The sequence below is a fragment of the Lissotriton helveticus genome, chromosome 8, assembly GCF_964261635.1.
Source record: "Lissotriton helveticus chromosome 8, aLisHel1.1, whole genome shotgun sequence".
NCBI lineage: Eukaryota > Metazoa > Chordata > Amphibia > Caudata > Salamandridae > Lissotriton > Lissotriton helveticus.
This window is the reverse complement of record NC_136069.1, coordinates 840,012,105-840,032,917: the sequence shown is the minus strand read 5'-3', so window position 1 is coordinate 840,032,917 and position 20,813 is coordinate 840,012,105. Positions and strand designations below refer to the sequence as shown.

Sequence of the window (20,813 nt, the reverse complement as noted above, 5' to 3'; positions counted from 1 at the left end):
TTCCCCCCTTCGAATCTAAACCACATGCGATTGCCCAGGGAGTACCACAGGGATCGGCTCTAAGCCCCACCCTATTTAATCTTTACGTCCAGCCGCTAGCTGATGTCGCCATGCGTGGGAACCTTTCCATCGTGTCCTACGCAGACGACACTCAGCTGGCGGTGGCGATTAGTGGGGCTTCCGATCTCGAGGCAGCTAAGTTCCGTGAGGGACTTATCTCTGTGGCACACTGGATGAATGACAATTTCCTGCAATTGAACGCAAAAAAAACCGAGGTGCTCATTGTGGGAAAGCAAATTCATCTGTGGGACGATAGCTGGTGGCCTCAAGAGCTTGGACACACTCCTATCCCTGTTACTGAAGTAAAAAATCTTGGGGTGTGGTTTGACTCCCATTTGAGTTTCACCACCCATACTAAAAAGACCGCTGCTTCTTGCTTTGGGATTTTGCGTCAGCTTCGGTCCACCTTCAAATATTTTGACGCTCCCACTCGTCAGCTTATCGTGCAAGCCATGATCCTGTCCAAACTGGATTATGCTAGCTCTCTTTTTCTTGGAGTCAACCAGGCTGAGCTCTCTCGCCTCCAACGCATTCAGAACGCCGCCGCCAGGGCTCTGGTTGGCCTGCCCAAATTTTGCTCAGCTAGGAAAACCATCTACAATCTCCATTGGCTCCCGGTGGCACAGAGAATAAAGTTTAAATCTTTGATTTTAACTTTCAAAATCCTTAAACTTTCTTCCCCTCCGATCCTTCAGCATCTCATTTCTCCTTATGTGCCAATTCGCACTCTGAGGTCTTCTGCTCTTCATCTTGCCACTGTTCCTCGTTTTAAGAGGTCCAGGACTGGCGGACGTTCCTTTCAAGTTCTTGCCGCCAAGTTGTGGAACTCTGTGCCTGTGCATATTCGTGCCATCGAGGGGCTTCTCGCCTTTAGGAAGGCAGTAAAAACCTTCCTCTTTCCTCTGGTCCCTTAGTTGTGTTTGCTGTGTTGTGTTTCTTTGTCGCTGTCCGGTTTTATGGTTGTGTTCTCGCGCCAGGACGCCCCTTTGCTGGGGCATCTGCGCGCGTAATAAATCCGGTTAACATAACATAACATAACATAACATAACATTGAGTTTTCTCCCCTAACTTTCAGTCATGCTGCTAATCAGCATGGCTAAAAGACATTGACAAAGCCAATTGCTGAGTGCTAGAGAGTGCAGAGTGACTAGTGAGTGCTAGGGAGTGCTAGAGAGTGCAGAGTGACTAGGGAGTGCTAGAGAGTGCAGAGTGACTAGAGAGTGCAGAGTGACTAGGGAGTGCTAGGGAGTGCTAGAGAGTGCAGAGTGACTAGTGAGTGCTAGGGCCTGCAGAGTGACTGCTAGGGAGTGCTAGGGAGTGCAGAGTGACCGCAGAATGCTAGGGAGTGCAGAGTGACTGCCGAGATTAAGCTAATGGCAATGTAAATGACAATGCCATTTATTTATCTGTTTTCAAAACCAACACATAAATACAAATTTTGTCATTTACCATGCCAATAGCTCTAACTTTTCCAAAGGCGAAACCATTGCATTGTAAATGCTTGTTGTTGGTAGCAAGTACTGAAATTACAAAGTACGGTAAACCCATTAAAATGATTAAACACAAGTGCTTGCACCATGCCACTTCACTAGAGGTTTGGATAATATACATCTGAAATTAATCACCCCCTCTCATCAAATCGCTCTTCCTTGAAGCCCTCAAACACATTCTCAACAGTTTCAACTCCTCCTTCCCAGCCGGTGGGCAATATCCTTAAGAGAAAAAAAAACATTTTGACCTAGACAAATTCTCAAACAATCACCAAAGCCTCACCTCTCCTCCAGGGATATGTACAGAAAAAAACAACTCCAAGCTCCAAATAACCAGCATCAGGTACTCCAAACCTACTAATCAATATTATGTCTACAGTGCAGTACGGTGGCTGCCAACATTCAGGTCATCACGGACTATATCTATGTAAAGGATAAACAGTACCACTGCCTGGTATTTCTACTCAAAGTTCAGCAGCTTTTGACAATCTCAACTACTCTGCCCTTAAGTGGGTCACCTCCTTACTGTCAAATAGATAACAGCTCATGTGAAGGAATGTTTCCATATCTCCACTGGTCTCCATCATTTACAGCTTTTGCCAAACATTAATAATCTCCCCGGCTTTCCTTACCCTCCACATGGACCATCTGGAGCCCCTGATTTGAAAAACAAATTAATCATAGTGCCTGACAACGGTATCCTCAAACTGAAATCCCTCATTAATTTATGGATTTCAGTTCTATATTTGAAACCCAACCCTTGCAAAACAGAGTTTGTCTTCATCAACTGTGACTCCATGAAGACAAAAGTTCAGGAACTGCTCTCAGTAATGACCTTTACAATAGGTCCTCGTACATCACAAACTGAAATGTTAAAGTCCCTTAGGTTTACATGGTATTACACCTAACCATCAAAGAACACATATCTAATATGATTTCAAAATGACAGTTATTGGTTTGATCTTTCCTGCAAGTTCAAACTCTGCTTATCATCACTCAACTTCCAATTGCCAATATAAGTAAGGTCTTGTTCACTTTCATATGGGATTGGAGAACCACCCTACTCATTAACGTTCTTGACATCGCTCTACCCGCTCGTAAACCAGTCTTTCATGATGCAGCTCACCAGAGCAAAGGCCAGAAGAAAAATGATATCACCACCATGCCCTTAGGAGAAGTACATTGGCTTGCCCTTCAGGTGCAGCATCTTTTCCACAGTCTGGTATTCACCTCGTGAACGTAACTGCAAAGAACCAGGCTAATTGTTCTATGTACCCTCCATCACAGACCACTGCAGAACCACTCTGAGCCAAAGCATACCCAAACTTGAGATTCAGAAGTGTCACAAAGAAAGGGCAGGTGAGTAGGCCCGCACCTCCAGGTTATGGACAAACTACCATTGACCTCAGACGGATACGCTCCATCGTGTGATTTAGGATGGACTTGACAAGTGACCTGCTCAGAATATTACTTTGTTGCTCCATTACCACCAACTGACTCACAAGCATGGCTGACTGACCTTCATTCGTGCGTAACTCACCTACACCTTCAATGATAATGTATATGATTATTTGTCCTACATATATCTCACCATTCTCAGGATTATTATCCTCCTTTAGTAAACAACCCCCGGTGCTATGTAAGGCATCCAGTGTTCCTCCCCTTAACCCATGAACTCTTATCCACACACCATAAATAGACAAGGTAAATAGAAATGCAAATACTTTTGATGACTGAGTTGTGATGACCTGTCCTTTTGCAAGTTGCAAGAGACAAACAGAAAGACTACATCCTTTGGGAGACGATGTAGCCTTACGGCTAGAGCGGTCGACCTCGAAGCTGGGGAATCGGGTTCGTGTCTTGGCAACCACACTCAACTTCCTGTGATTCTGGGCAAATCACTCCATCTCCCCGTGCCTAACAAAAATGATTGTGACCATCTGTAACAAAACTGGTGCTCATGTAAAGCGCTCTGATACCTGATATCATAGGGTCTATTTCGCGTTATAAAAAACAAAAACAAAAAAGAAACATTACACAGTCCATTAAGGTACATTAGAGCACAGCGTACGCCCACTGTACAGCATGCATAGCCTCCTCGTGTGAGAGACATTCATTGCTGCTTGATCCAGGTGCTAATGATGCTGGTGAACAATGTTCTGTGACGTTTGTGGATATGCAAGGAACTAAAAGTCTCTCTTTAAAGAGCCAAACACACTTGATCGATCTAGTGATACAAACAAAAGTTAAGACTTGTCTCTAATACTAGAACAAGTACTTTGTGCTCAAAAGCAGTAAACATAGAACTGACTACCTCACAGTTGAGGGTGCACTTGAGGGTCGTTTATATTTGAAAAATCAATAAAGCATATGAAAAAAAAAACTGGAATGTACTATGCACAGAAACACCAGCAAACAGGCCAGTCAGACCTTTTATTCCATCGGGCATTTCTCCGGTGGGTTGGAGCCCTTGTAGGCTGTTTTGAAAGCAGAGGGCCACTCCCAGCGCCTCTGTCACTTACCCAGCACCCAAAGCTTAATTGCAGCAGGAACAGGGAAGCTTCGAGAGGGAGAAGCGGTAGAGGGAAATCAGTCAGAGAGGGAGAAGAGAGAGAGAAGACAGAATGTATGAATGGAAAGAGATTGCACAAGATGAAGAGAGCGGGGTTGGTTTGAGCATTTTGGCCAGGGCTGCTTTTGCTTTCCCGGTCATGCACTGCCAGCAAATTTACAGATCGCCATCCTACACAAGCATACAGGTGCCAGCACCTCTTACTATGGTACCAGGCATATGACATAATCTGCTTCTAATCTGAGATAAGGAGAACGAACATGTCAGAAAACGAAAAGGGATGTAAGAAGGCCTCCATCCATTCTGAACGTCCTTTTGATAGACAGACTCAACAATTACGTGAACCGTTTGGAGCGAGGTAAGATCGCTGATTTCAGTATGCGGTAATGATTAAAACTGCTGCAGACAATTGCAGTTCTGAACTTAAACATATGTTGTTGCTTAATGTGTAAAAAGATGTAAGACAAAGCTACAAAACTTAGGGATGAACAAATTAAATACGTAATCTATACTACTATTATAAAGAGAGAACAGAAACCTTTTGGCAAGGTAAACTCGGGAACCACAGCGCCAATCCACACACCCAATACATTGTTGTAATCCTCAGGGTGTGTAGATGGACATAGGCTAAATAAAATGAAAAAAAAAACGTAAATTACAAAATTAGCAGCGCCGGCCGCGACGTAGCGCTGGCCGCAACCTAGCGATGTCCGCAACGTGCGTGATGACGACAGGCGGGGAGGAGCGGTGACGAGCAGCGAGGAGTGGCGGTGAAGTCCGGAGCGCGGGGAAGAGTGGCGGCTCAGGTAAGGCAAAGGCAAAGGCGAGGCGGGAGGCGGGAGGCGGGAGGCAGGAGGGAGGCGGGAGGGAGGCGGGAGGCGGTCTGGGCAATGTCGGGGTGGGCGGGGGCTGGGGCGGGAGTGCACCCAAGCCTGAAATGTTGCCCCCAGCCCCCTTCTGCCCCGTGCAACGCTGCCGCAATCCGGAAATGCTGCCCCCAGCCCCCTTCTGCCTCAGGCAACGCTGGGGTGGGCTGCTAGTGTAATTTATAAAAACATAACTTTGTACTAATCAAATGTGAAAGTTTATTCTGTTACGTTCTGGTTCATCACAGACAGTTCTGTACACTGAAATCCCCTACATCCTGGGTTCCCTTTTTGTGCTGTTCTTACAACCATTACGCTTCTGGCACACACTACAGTACGTTTCTGTTCACAATCAGTAAAAACAAAAACACAATGACAATTTCACTTACATTTTTTTACTGAAAAGTTAAATTTTTTAAATATAAATAATATTTTGGTTCACGAAATCTATTAGTAAGCCCACAAAGACTTAAATATCACTGGTTGTGTTCTTGTTCTTGATGTATTATGTAGGAACAAATGCCAATCACTAAGCAGGCAACTATGCCTCACTTAACCGTTTTACTGTGAGACCATTAAGGAAGACGTACGTTTCTACTGCTCCTGGTAGGGCGGTACACAGCAAATGTTATCCTGCCCATAGCATACTAGTGTAAAGTTACTGCTCCCTTTCTTGTCAATAGGTCACTTGGCAGTGTATGGCAGCTGATTGCATAATACAGGGCACACATTTTTATGCATTTCTCTGGATGAGGGCCTATCAACTGTTTTGTGAAAAAAACAGTTAAGCCCCTCACACGACTGATCTCTTTCATGTCCCCTGTGTGCCTGCTGTGGGTCATGTTGCGCATGTCTGGGTTTGCATGTTACATGCTTGTGTGGCCATGTGGTGTTTAGATGACTGCCTTTTCCAAGAACGCAAGCGTTATGAATACAAATGGTGCTTCCACTCATATTGCGGACTTCTGGACGTACCATTCTTCCCCATGTAAAAGTCTGATATCCGTCTTCAAGGGAATCACATTTACATTAATTTCAGCCAGAGCTCAGCCTCAGAATAAAGGATTCACCAAAGTCTGATTGGAGCCTGGGCATCTCTGCCTCCAAATCTGTCCAGTGATTAGCTTCCCCTACCCAGGATGTCTACACCGTCCCTCTCACATTACATATCAGCGAGGCAATCTGGAAACTCCCCCTTTGTCCTGCGATCTGTCTGGATAAGCCTTCCTATTCGCGGAGGTCTTGGTGGTCTCCCCTCAGACGGGGTAGGGACCCAGACCTAAATTTTAGTCTTCTTAATTGTCAGTGAGAACCAGTGGTTTCAGCAGGCCCTTGGGTTCTGCGAATGCTTCAGCTGTTAATTATAGGTACCACTGGGACATAATTTGCATACTATCCTATTTCCATCAGCAGTCAATTGAACACTCACTCTTGGAGGCCGCATGTTCTGGAAAGATTTAACCCAGCATTATGGTTCATTAAGTTGCCTTGTCATGTATTTTGAGTATTGTTAGACCTGGCATCCTTGGCATGGTTTTACCGTTTATTTTTGCCTCTGCCTCCTGTATTTTGCTGTGTGCTGGATTTCGGTTTTGCTGGTCTAGATGCTTTGGGCACTTTGACACCGCTGATCAGTGCCAAAGTGCAAGTGCTCCCTCTGTAAATTGTGACTATGGACTGGTGTTTCCATGATTGGCTGGTTTGACTTACTACCAAGTCCCTAATACAGTGCACTGTGTGTGCTCAGGGCATGTAAGTCAAATGCTGCTAGTGGGCCTGCAGCACCGATTGTGCTGCCCACACAAGCAGCCTTTCAAAGGGGTCTCAGATCTGCGGATGCAGTGTCTGCACGCAGTCTCTACAGCTATGTCGACCTGGAAAGTGCACCCACTTACCAGACACTAACCTTCTCTTTTATTACATGTGAGTCACCCCTGAAGTAGGCCCAAGGTACCCCTGTGGGCAGAGTGCAGAGTATGTGAAATGTAGGACATGTACTGATGTGTGCAACATGTTCTAATAGTGAAATGCAGTGCATTTCATTGTTCACTATTGAAAGGCTCTCTGTCCCCTAGGATAGAATGGGAATTTATTTATAACATATTATAAGTATAACTTCCCATTGAGACAAAATAGAAATATGGAGTTTAGTATGCCTGAACTCAGAATAAAAAAATACATCCTTAGTAAAGATGATTTTTATATTGTGTGTTTGAAAATACCACTTGTAGAAAGTGGGCATTTTCTTGCTTAGCCATCCTGTGTGCCTCTTCTGGTTTGTGGATGGAATGTCTGGCTGTGGAGTGAAAGGGGCTGGGGATGTGCATTCTCATCAAACAGCCATTGGGGGGGAGAGGTGTGTCCTGCCTTTCTTGGATGAGTCAGGGCTGGGCTGAATAGACCTAGGCTGCATTTAGAGTAGTGGGAGGAGATTTCCTTGCACCTGAATGGGCCTTGTCTGCCTTACACAATGCTGTCTCCACCTTCTGCTGGGAAGCTGGGCAAGGGAGGACAGAACTGGCTTTTACTGTGCACAGAGCCTCTCTGTCACCAGAGAACAAAGGAAAATGCTGCATAAATATTGGGGCCCATACCTCAGAACTTGAGAATACTTCTGGACTCAAGAGAAACCTCTGCCAGGGAGAAGAGCTGGGAAAACTGAAAGAGAAGTACTGCCCCTTTGCAGTGTGCTGTCCGGGGTCAGCCATTATATAAACAGAAACAGCGGTTCCTGTGGAAAAATTACATATGATAATAATATTTGGTCAAAAGGCTGGTCGAAAAACATATATCGCCCTCCCCTATCAAGTTCAACGCCGACCTCAAGCAGGAAGGCCTCACAAACAAGTGAGAAAAAGTTTTGTATCAGCCATAGGGCCCATGGGAGTCCAAATAAATAGAATGAGGGCAGAAGACTTGCAGTCAAAATCTACCTCCTCTGTACAGTCAAAGCCAAAGGACAACCAGATCAGATCGGAAAAAATGCAGGAAACCTCCAGGCACAACAGTAACAGCCTTAAAAGCTCACCTAGCGACAACGATTTGGACTCCAAGCTTAAGTTGCAGTCTGAAACACAATCCTGCTCTAATTGTGACAAATGCCCCAGAATGTCAAACAACTTAAAATCCCAAATCCTAGAATGTCAACACCTATCCAGGAAAAATAAGAAAAATCTAAAAAAGCTTAACCAAACAAAAAAAAGATAAAAGCCATCACAAAGGGTCCATCACGCATTGGCTTGTGTCAGAAAATAAGGAAAACAAAGATCATAATAAGAAGCACCATGATGACACTGGCCTTCCCCAAAAAACAATTTTCAATAATCAAACCTCAGGCACACAAGTGGACGGCACAATCGCAAACAATGTATCTGCTCAGTGTACCCCAGGACACTCTCTGGATCAACCAAGCTGTGAGAGTCTTTCTGGACACACATAGACACACATATAAATAAACACACTTAACCAACATCAGTATGGATGACGAACATGGTCTCACCTTCGGGGAGGAGGACATCGACAGGATACTCTCAGCCGTTAACGCTTTTGAAGGACTGAGCAGTAATGATCCGGGCCCCGCAGTGGCGGATTGGGATGAACTTACCAACCTGAGAAAAATCTGAGAAAAACTCAGATCAGGGCAGCATTACACACCCTATTGATGACTGAATACTTGAGGAATAAAATAGCCCCTCAGGGTCTCATCGTGAAGAATGAACCCTTCATTTTTCAGGATGATCTTGTATTCAAAAAAGCATGGTCCTTGTTTTCCTGGCACTGCACCAGGGACTGGTTTGTGTTGATCGTACAAACAGCCACAAGAATAGCACAAGACTTAAAAGTAGACATTCAAAAGCTAGAGGTACAGTTAAAATCATTCATCGCACCCGCGGCCTTAAAAAAGAGGCTAGATGAATTGAATCAACAAATGTCTGATTTTGAGATAACCCTAAAACAGAGCAAGTTTAACAAACTTAAACAGAGCAGGTTTAACAAACTTAAAAAGGATAAGGATCGTTTTACAGCAGAAAGGGACTACCCCTACACCAAAGCTGACTATGTGGCAAAGACCAACATAAGTGACACTGATAGCGTAGGCTCAGATGGCAGCTCGTCTAGCTCCAACTCAGGTAACTACCAGCAGAAGAGATATCAAAGGGGAGGATACAGACAACTAAGACCCCAGTACCCATGTCAAAGGGGATGGAGAGGTTATCAAGGCCCCCCTCAATACAACCTTTTCCAAGGCCAACCCCAATACCCACAATACCAGTACGGCCCTCCACCAATGGGGCCGATATACCCACAGTGGGCACCTGACCTCTCAGGAGGAGCACAAAATCAGCAGCCATTTTTAGGATGGGGCCCAGGACCCCGTCGAGGCAGGAACAGGAAAGGGAACAATGTAACCTGGCAACAGGAAGACGAAACAGACCAGAGGGTACACACCAAGAGCATGACAGGGGCCTTGGCGAACCAAGCCTCCACGAGCAAGAGGGGAACCTAGTGATCAACATCACTCCATGGCCACTCACAGAGCTACAGAACCAAGTACTGAACAAAGGTCTTGGATATGTACCAACGAACAAATTAGATACCTTCCGATTGCACACAGAGGTACAGGATTTCATCAGAAGTATAAAGTTGAAAGCATACTTAGTAATCGAGAAACCACCCCTGACAGATCAGACACAGGTCTAAAACCAAAATCAACATTCACCCCTCCAGATAATGTGCTCCCTGTAGAGGTTTTGGCATTTGAAAAAGCCCTCATGGTGGAACTAAGCAAGTTAAACACCACTGATCACAATAACTTCCATAACATGAGCAGGCATAAATCACCGGAGCCACGGAGGGGTCGATCGGGAGGAATTTCCTTCCTGAAATCGTGCTAAATAGCACACCAGACCTCGACGTTTTGGCTCATGAGGCACTGCCATCATTTTCAAAACAAAAATCTGATACAAGTTAGAGAAACGTGAGTAAGGTGGGGATTTGTGTCACCCCGTCCTGAAGAAGGTGTTTTTACACCGAAACATGTCGACGCACACAGAGAGGAGGTAATGCACATTATCTGCACCATAACCTCCCACACTTTAATTTTAACAGCACCAGCCCGGGGCCTCATTAAATATTTTTGGTTACCCCACGAGCCAGGTTCTTTTTAAACTTCACTAAACCTCACCGTACACTCACATAGAATCACCCCTCACCTACACCACACATAGTCTACTTAGTGCTCCCTCGTATCAGTAGGTCGCAGCACGCCGTACTCCGTAGAGGAGTACAATGACCCCGATGATGAAGCATGACACCAAGGGGCCTGTTGGTGTGTGAGGGGACCTAAAAAACATTGAAGGTGTTCCCCAAACCGAGAGGATACACCCAAGACGAGTGGATTCTGTTTGTTTATTTACATTGGCATAGGGAGAACGAATCCATTCAATTCTCTCTCTCCCCCTTGTGTTATTGATAGTAATAGTGTCTGGTATCATGTCAATCCTGGAACCACTGTCAAAATTTGCCGACGCTTTCTTGAGACCATTGGTCCAGGCCACAGACACCTATTTGAAGGACACAAAAGCTGTCCTTCAGTTACTGAGGGACCACCCATTTGACCCAGACTCCCAGATGCTACTAAGTTTAGAGAGTCTTTACACCAGCCTGCCCCATGATGAGACTCTCCTCATAATAGAAGAAGTACTGCATTTCAATACCTGGAAATACCCGACTTCACGAGGGGTAGTTATGGAGTGTATCTCCACTGCATTAACCAAAAACTTTTTTGAATACGAGGGCACTCTTTACCTACAATGCCACGGGACCAGCATGGGCAGCACTTTCGCGCCGAGTCTGGCGGGACTATATGTGCACCATTTAGAGAGCACTAAAATTCTCCATCAAGATAAACCTTTCAAGAACATGATCCAGACATGGAAACGGTACATAGATGACATTTTAGTCATCTGGAAGGGGGACAGCCAATCTGTCACAAATTTTCTTACGTGGCTAAATAATCAAAATGCCTACCTAAAATTCACCCATTCCATGTCCAATGAGTCTATGGTTTTTCTGGATCTCAATATCTACCATGACTCAAGTTTCCTGAAAACGGAGACACACTTCAAACCAACGGCAAGGAACTGCCTGCTACGCTTTGACAGTTTCCACCCCCGCCATCTTAGAGAGAATCTGCCATACGGACAGTTTTTACGTCTACTCCGCAATTGTAGCGACATAGACAAGTACAAAGCACAAGCCCAAGATCTTAAAGAAAAATTGAGACAGAGAAAATACCCGGATAGGGTAATAAACTCAGCAATGAAGAGGGCACGAAACAACAACTGAGAGGCCCTGCTGGAAGATAGGGCACCGAGAGACAATACTCAAGCAAGACCAGTATGTGTCACCACGTACAGCTCACACTCTAACCAAATATCAAAAATGATTAATAAACACTGGAGTATACTCACCAGCGGTGCTCTCGACCTAGAAAAAACACTTTTTGCTCATAGGCGAGGCAAGAATTTAAAAGACATTCTAGTGCACACTAGACCACAGACTGTAACTGATCAACAGCTCAGACTACAGGGGATACAGGGGCACCATCCCTGTGGCAATTGCAGCAGTTGCCACCTTACTAAAAAGAGCCGCAACCTCACTTTCAGGAATGGAAGCCAGTGGGAACAACGCAAATTCACAAATTGCAACAGTAGGAACGTGGTGTACCTGATCACTTGTCCTTGCAATTTGGAATATGTGGGCATGACCACAAGGGCGGTCAAGATAAGGATGAACGAACACAAAAGCAATATCAGATGTAAGAAGTCTACCACGAAGATGGCAGCCCACTATCTGGAGGAACAACACTGTGTCAATGACCTGCATTGGACTATCATCGAACAGTTACCCTCGGAAGCAGGCCTTTTTGAAAAGGAACAAAGATGGGTCTTCCGTCTGGGCACAAACAGAGAAGGCCTTAATGATGCGATACCATGGGGCCAACTGCGATAAATCACAACCTACATCAGACCCATGATCCCCCAAACAAGGACATCAACTAACCCAAATCCCCGCTTCATTTTTATGTAATTCATCAAGATCCTATCATTACTGTAGGAATAGCCTATCTTGATGTCAAATGAGCTGAATTGTACCTTCCTCTACATAAGCCATTTTTGTGATCATTTGGCAGCGATCCTACCATTATTTAAAAACTATATTTGAACTCTCATTGTCATTGATATAGTTTCCATCTTTTTCGAGCACCTAATAATGATGAATGCACCCTCTCATAATATTAGAGACACGTCGTCTCCCAAACTCATTCGGAAACGAATTCACCACCCAGTTTCCATTGCGCATGCGCGAGAACGAGTGTCCGATCCCTGCGCATGCGCGATAACACCTCTCTCGGAACCACAACAAGCGAGCATGCGCAGGACAAGCACCCTGATTCCTTGCACATTACCGGCAAAAGAAATGACGATTAGCCCATGTTTGGGCTTATATCCGTCTTTAATTTACTCACTAAATTAACAATTAAACGGGCTAACTTGAGTATAAAAGGGCCGACCCGCTCCTCACACCGGCACAACCTGCGGAGCCGCGTTGAGGGGAAGAGGGCACATCGCACCCTGCAATAATCGTGAGTTATCAAATATCCTCAGACGAGGAAGGACTACAGGAGAACTCTGTAGGTAGATGAACCTAAACAAGTTTTCCTCGTGTTTTTAGATCGCTGAACGTAGTAGAAAACCCCCCAACAACACGCATAAGGCTCATGAGGCATTTTGATCAAAATCATGAAGTAAGACTATTTTTATGCTGTTTTTATCCTCACACTACAGGATCATAAAGAACCGACAATTATCCCATATGTGTGTTTTGTTTATTATGGGTGTCTGTCCTACTTTTCGTCACTTTTTTTACAGGGTGCACGATCACTGGAGGCAATCGGCAACCCTTCACCAACAAATTGTTTTGTCTTTAGGTCCCTCTTACCTTTATGACAGTTTAACAACCTTGTGAGAAAATATTTATTATGCTTTTCTCTCCCTCCAGGTCTATAATACACGCCAAATGGGCGAATAAGACTACAATACTGAACTACTAATTAGGTACATAACACCTATAGTTCACCCCTCTTTTTTTAGAATACACTTTAACATTTACATTCATGTGAGTAAGGTGTGGAACTTTGTGCAGGTCCCGTCCTGAAGAAGGAGTTTTTGACTCCAAAACATGTCCATGTAGACGCACTAACGAGGTTGATGTACATAAATATACACTAGCAACCTCCCACTGCACTCATTTTAATGATACCAGCCGGGAGCTTAATAAAAGTATTTTTTCACCCCACAAGCCAGGTATTTTTTTAATTCTCACCACTTCACCACTCACATTTATTACCCCACACGCATCCACACATAGTCCACAGATAGTGCTCCCACGTAGTCGTCGGTCGTAGCACGCCGCATCCCGTAGAGGGGTGCGAAGACCTCGATGATGAAGCATGACACCAAGGGGCCTGTTGGTGTGTGAGGGGTATTTAAACAACACTGTGTGCTCCCCACCATAGTAGGGACCACAAACCCTTCTGTCTCAGTGGATTCCATTTTGTTTATAAAACATATCCGGGGAGACTGAATTCACTTTCTCTCTCCCTCCCTCCTTTGTTATTTACACGCAACCAATCTAAAGCCTGAACATGACAGTCTTACAACCTAGTAACCATTTTGATAATACGCAAGGTCTACCGGCTAAAGAACCAATCTATGAACAAAAGGAACATCTGGAACTTAACATGGCGTGGTCCATAGCAATTAAAGCGGATAACGCAAGCACGAGCAGCATCCAACAAGGAATACTCAAATCACATAATAGAGACAAACGCGTCCTCGCACTGCCAACAGTTTATCAGGAGCCCATATCTGCAAACACAAATTACAATCGAACTGAGAAGAATTCTATTCAAACCAGCACCGACTACCTTCCACCCCCCACCCATAACTACAATCCCAGGAGTGATGCACAACCGTGGGCCCAAAGTACAAACCAACATGGGGAAGGTTCTGTCTCCTGGGGGTATCCAACTCAAAATTCTGCAGAGCCCTTGGATGCCCAAGAGGCAATACTGAAACATACAAAGTCCTTCGAAGACCATGCAACAGATCTAGAAAATCTAAAAGTATTGCTATCCTTGGAATATCTCCCGCAGGGCATTTGGGACATCCTCAGTAGAGGAAACCTCCTGAAGCTTTACGCAAACATCCCGGGTTCAAAAAACATAAAAACGACTGACATCAATAGTGTGGCTTTCTTTGCCCCAGGGCCAAGTGATATAAATGAGACAACAGGGATAACTTTCTCCAACCCGGCTTTAGCTGAAGCCTTGAGGCGATACAAAACACAACTGGAGAATTGGGGAAGAAATATCAAGACCCCACTTGTTACTAAATATCCAGTAATCCTGAAATGTAGTGGGCCAAAGAAATTGCAGGGAGTTCATGACTTAAATGACCAAAAAAGGATGAACAAAAAAGATTAATCACGGCCAGCAACTGGGTCCATTCTACACAGCTCCAAAGGTAGCCCAAAAATAAGTCTGAGGAACGATAGCTCAATCCAAATCATAACACACGTAGAAGAGGGCAATCACTCCTGTTTGATCAAGGGGAATACTATTAAAGATTGGCCCTGGCTCCCACGGGCCTTAAACCCCAGTCCCTAATACCAGGCCCTTACCAAGCAATGGGTTGATACCGCCAAAGGTCCGGCCCCTTTTAAACAACAGCCTCGCCCTGCACAGACGCTCTTCAGATAACTTCCAAACAATTAACATCATGACTTGGAACGTCGCGGGGATCACTAAGGTTCTGCAAAGTCCATCTGCAATTACATTCCTTGCTGGAGCGGATATAATTTGCACCAAAGAAACATGGGCAACTACATCTATACCAATAGGAGGCTATGTGGAATATTTCAAACCCGCAATAAAAGGCAACATTTTTGGGAGACCCTTGGGGGTATCTATATATATTAAGCATGCTTTGAAAGTACATTTTACAGAGATAGAGAACCCCTCGTACATGTTTCCTGGCCGGCATTTTGAAAGGCCTGAACACGGCTGACAGCCCATTACCTATACTTTATTTGCCTGATAAACAAGATTTAAACTTTGCTTCTACAGTTTGCAGCCATGGACTCTATCATCCTTGGGAACTTTAACACGCATGAAATAGGGCTGAATGTACATGAAAGTCACCACAATGGGAGCACAGGAAGATTGAATGCCCTTATGCGGTCATATAATTTGGCAACGTCACACTCTAACTATAAGGATCAACCCAGGGGCATTTTTTGCACCCACTTACAACAACTTACAACAACCGGACCACAATAGACTACATCTTATTGAGTGAGAGACTACAAACACACATGTCAAACTACGCAGTGCAACCTCGGAGTGAAAGTTACCATGCCACCCTAACTCTGCAGCTAACCATTATAGCGAAAACCCGCCACACTCTCCGCTGCATCGGAACAACCAAGGGGGAAGAACAGTATAGACTCCTTAGAAGAATCAAATGAGGGCCGCTTCCAATTAACACATTTTACTCATGGAAAGCAACGTGGAAAGGCTGGCAGACTATCTGGGAGGAACCGCATGTGTCAGTATCCCCTGGTAATGTATACCAGGGGATACTGACACACGCGGTTCAACCCAGATGGCTGGACGCATCCATGGTTTCCAGTTTCTGTATAGTCTGACAGGTACACGGATAGTCATGACATGGGCCCTTGTGTCTGCTTCTGTAACACGGAGCACACATCTTCTTGCTGGAAACGCTGATATCCTTCCCGCTCGGTACACAGAATGCCGTGACCTGAGCGTTGTAGTCTGCTTCCGCAAAACGGAGCACAACCATTCCTTCCTTGATTGAGGCCGCATTGGTATACACGTATTGTTGTGTCTCTATTCCTCTGCTCAATCAGCAGCACACACTCTGTATCTCAGCCACTCTGTCAGCTCCCCTTCCCCTCACTGTGTGCCCGGCTGGGTTCCATGTGAGTAACCTGTTTTTACACTTTTTCACTACCCTGTTGTGCACAGCCTTCTCTTTGTCAGACTATCCTCGATCTCAGATGTCCCTATACCACTAGGTCCTAAAGAGACCCCCCATCCCCTTAGGGGTCGAAATGTTGTCGACAAAAGCAAGGTGAACCATTCACCAGCACCTATTAATATACAAAGACGCTCCCTGTATTACGAATTTCTTTTGATCGTCAACTTTATTAATTTGTTGGAAACAGAATGTATATGTCACAAACATGTCACTAATTTCTCTAGGTTCCATGTTCACTGTTGATTTAAAGAAAATTACTTTTATATTTACATAAACAACTATTATTCAAACAAAATACTGAGTTGTATATGGTTTTTCTCCTTTGGATATCAATCTAACCCTTATCTACATTGCGATTGCGCATACAAATATTATCACATGTATTTTTTCCACAGGAACTGCTGTTTTTGTTTATATAATACTTACCCTGGTTCCGTTTGAGTAGGGTCTCCCTTGTTTTTGTTCTCGTCTGGGGTTTGCCTGCAGTGGCTGTTTCTGGCAAGAAGAGGACCAAGACTTTGCTGTGTATCTTGCTTGAAGAAGATGTCCAAGGGCTTGATGTAGTGCTTGCCTCCGGTTCTGAAGTCGCAGGAACACAAAGACTTCACTTCCTCTGTTCTCCTGCATCTGGAACTGATTTTTCAGATGCCACAGAGGGAAAGTGCAACACCGACCCTGGCAAGCGGCTCTGCAACCTGCAACAAAGCAGTGGCATCACTCGTGAATAGCATGACGCACCGCCTGACTTACACCACACCTACCATGCCTGCTGCCGCCGTACCATACCGACTCAGATGCCATCCCCGAGGCCGCTGCCTGCACCGGAGCAGAGGGCACCGTTCGTGATGCTCATGACCCACCACCCAACTCACACCACAGCCTCAACTGCCGGTGCTTCATCATCGCGGAGCCGATACTGTACGTGGGTGAATTCCTGAATCCATGGACACAATACTGTCGTAAGGAACTGCCGCCTTGCCGCCACCGCAACATCACCTCCCCGGCAACAGTAAGGAACCAATGTCTCACCTCCCCGACAACAGTAAGGAACTGATGCCTAACCTCCCTTGGGGGCATAAGGAACTGACACATCATATTCCCCGTGATGGTAAGGAATCTACGCCGCCAGTGCCAACAAAGCATCACCTCCCCGATGCCGTGCACCATCTTTGCTTTCATTGTTTGCCAAGGTACTGTTCTTTGGGGGTCTTTGTGACTCTGCACCAGACGCCGCGCACCTTGCGGTCAGCGGAGAACTTTGCATTTTCATCTGCCCCAACTTTGTAATAGCTTGAAGAACCGGGGTTTAACCCAGCGCCTAAGATCTTCGAGTTCACCTGTCTTGGTATTCAAAGACACAGAATACTTCTGGATGGCGTCAGAGACCAAGTTTATTAGCTGCAGCTAATAACAGTGATCCTAGAAATACATCACGGTGTAAATTCTCAGGAGACTGCTCATTTTACTAAGGCGAGACGTCTCCTTTTATACCCAATATTCACATTATAAATGTACCCCCACTGCACACAATTCTAGCCAATAAGATACATTTTCAAACAAAGTATCACATAGCAAAAACTCAATTTACAGTATCCCAACCCAAAAGTTAATTATTAGGAATGTCCCAAATTCAATCTGAGGTACTGGGTTTTTCAGAACCGGTACCGAACCGGTAACCCAGCGGTGTCAGGGTACACCCTAAGACCTCGAGTACTTTCCTGATTCAGACACAGAAACTCAGAGTCTTCTAGGTGAAGTCAAAGATCGAATTTATTGGCTGCAACCAAGTAACAGGCGTCCTAGAAGAACAACAACACGGTGTGTATATTCTCAGGAGACTGCTCAATCTTACTAAGTCAGGCTTCTCTTTTTATACGAAATATTGTGCTTTAGGCAAACATTCTTCACATTTTAGTATACCATTCACATGTTTTTACTACAAAGGAAAAGCAGAGTCATGATGACAAGCCCACATTACAGTTCGTCCAGCCCATAACAAATTACCCGGCAAGGCCCAACATTTTCATCAGATATCGGTGTAACCCCAATAAAAACGGGCACCTCCTCCTTGTAAAGCAAGTAATAGAGAAAGGAACAGGGACAGGTGGGAGCAAGATTAGGCAGGGTGTGTGTGCGATGAAAAGGTTTATGGCAGGCTGTGCCTTGATGCTATCTCGCTCGGCCACTGGGAAAGGAACTGGCCGGGCAGGTTCGGCCTGGGGAAATGGTTCCAGCTTGCCCAGGTCACAGAAAAGTCAATTAAGGTGTACGTGTCCTTGGGAATCGAATTTGGCTTTAATTATCTGCCTATGTGAGGGCAACTCACAAAATGGCTGCCGTACACAAAATGGAACCCATGGGTTCAGGACGAAAATGGCGATTTCAATGTGAAATCGTCACTCGAATATGACGAAAATGCTTGTACATAGTGTACTAGCCATTCTCGGTCTTTTGATATAAAAATCGTCATGCTACAATGAAGTTTAATACACGAGTCCAGAATTTTCAGAACTACAAACCCTCCTTTTGCCCTTACATAGGCAATTAACCTATCCTCATGCTAATCTGAGTCCAGGTCTATATTCCTAAAGTCATTGAGATGTTGCTGTAACATCGTTCTATTACTTAGTTCGTCTTTTGATACAGGTTTCCTTATACAAGATGTAGCGCAGAGGCCACATATTGCAGGAGCACACTGCACGCACAGACAGAACAGGAAAAGAATGGCTAAGACCATCCCAATGACCATCAGAATTTTCCATCCCCAGGCGGATATCAGTTCCCAGAACCATCCCATCAACGACCAATCTCCTTTATCCACATGAATAGATTCGGAAATCTTATGTAGTTTGGAGATGGCCTGGTACACTGTTGGAGCGTTATCTGGAATGAAAACACAGCAACTTAATTGGATCAATTTACATACCCCCCCTCGGTCTGCAAGTATGACATCTAATGCGACCCTGTTCTGAAGGGTCATAAGACGATCCGACTGGAGGTCAGCAGTCAAGTTACTAAGGGCACCAGCAGTTTCAACTACGGTGGATTCAACTACCCTTGTCAATTGCCTTATGTTCCTGCTGTTAACCATGGGTCCCCAGAACGGCAGAAAACCCTTCACAAAGTCCCCAAATTCTTGTCCTGCAGTGTCTTCTTTACTCAAGACACCTCTAACTATCCTTGTCTTGTGGTAATCTGCCGCTGCTGTGTAGGTGGGAAGCAGCAGGAACGAAACAAAACATGTGCCCGAAAAGTCAGGGGGCAACCATGTATAGACTCTATCATGGCAGATGAAATAGGTACCCTTAGCTGCTAAAAACGAAGGGGAAGTCTGAGATGCAAAAACATACGTTTTAGTGCAGATACTTTTCCCTAACTGAGCTCTGGGATTCTTGGCAGTACCTTGCAGACATAGGTGACCCTGATGGGGTACAATCCAAATCGGGGAAGATCTCTTAGCTTGCTGTTTCTCACTCAGAGTAGCTCCATATCCGGTCACGTTCCATCCTATGTACACTAGTGTCTCATCTCTCGGGATAGTCTCATAGGAAATATCTTCCTTAATCATATCTACTATACCCTTAACTAGAGCGCTATTCTTAGGATTGTCTGTTACAGAACGTAGGGGGTAGACTTCATGTGCATAGATGAACATCGTTCTGTATGCCCACACAGAACCATTGTGGCTGAATGGCATGACCAGATAAGGGATACCTTTATCCGTTGTGTGAGGCCTAAGACCACACACCCAACAGTTAGTCGTGTTCATTACTAGTTGGTGTTGGTGCAAAAGCTGAACAAAGGAGTTTTTAATAAACTCTAATCTCCTAGCTGATTCGTGTTCAGGAAGGGGTTGAAAAGAATGTGAGGAAACAGTAGGAGGAGGTATGGGCGATGTAGTGGGTGCAAACGTCACTTGATAAGAGAATAAAACGTATCCAATAAAAAACGTCATTACACTGAATAGAACAAAAATGCATACTATCAGAAAACGTTTTTTGGTCATCATTTCACATATTCTAGCTTTAAAGTTCACAGTTTTTGCAGATCTCTCCATCTCGAAAAACTCCATCCTCTCTAAAATGCTGCTCGCGATGGTAGGTTGTTTCTGCTAAGGAATGCTTCTGTCAGTCTAGGGCAACTCCCTTAGACCAACCAGAACTGTCGACCTAACGTCGTCAGCTGCACCCCGAAGACTTTGGGCATTCGCGACCCTAGCAGCGGAACCCGGATGGCGGTTCGAAAAGCAAAAATAAGCACGTTTCTCAGATGGGAGAGCTGCACTTTCAAAAATAGTTCTTAGAAAGACAATTTTATTAGTCCATAGTCATAGTTCTCGGCCTCAGATTGTATCTTTGCTTTCCAGGTATTGTTTGATCTCGGAACAAGAGTTCAGGTTCTGTAGTGTCCAATCGAACTGACGGTGATACAGCTGGTTGCAAAATATTGTCACTCTCTTTTTCAGTAAGTGTTCCTTTTATACGTGCATCACTGAAAGGCAGAAAACGAGGCACGGTTTCAGTCTCTGAGTCGGCGACACCCTCCTGGACCCACCGGTCGTACGGCAGAGGCAAAGGCACCCTCTTACAGTGTACACCGTGGATCCAGTGCTTCTTTCCTTCCACTCGAACAGCTGATCTCGTTGAAAGAAGGACGAGGTGAGGGCCGGTCCACCTGGGCTGGTCGTTCTTTGTTC

The 20,813-nt window shown here is 45.0% G+C and overlaps 2 protein-coding genes across 2 annotated transcripts in view; both read right to left on the bottom strand.

Moving 5' to 3' along the window:
• Positions 1–20,813, bottom strand: part of LOC144772946 (adhesion G-protein coupled receptor G2-like) — a 1,412,864-nt gene that overhangs the window by 1,337,505 nt on the left and 54,546 nt on the right. The gene's annotated exons all lie outside the window — the stretch shown is intronic.
• On the bottom strand, positions 18,678–20,123 carry LOC144773805 (endogenous retrovirus group PABLB member 1 Env polyprotein-like). The gene has a single exon (XM_078658905.1). It carries the CDS (start codon positions 20,121–20,123, stop codon positions 18,678–18,680), a length of 1,446 nt encoding a protein of 481 aa, XP_078515031.1.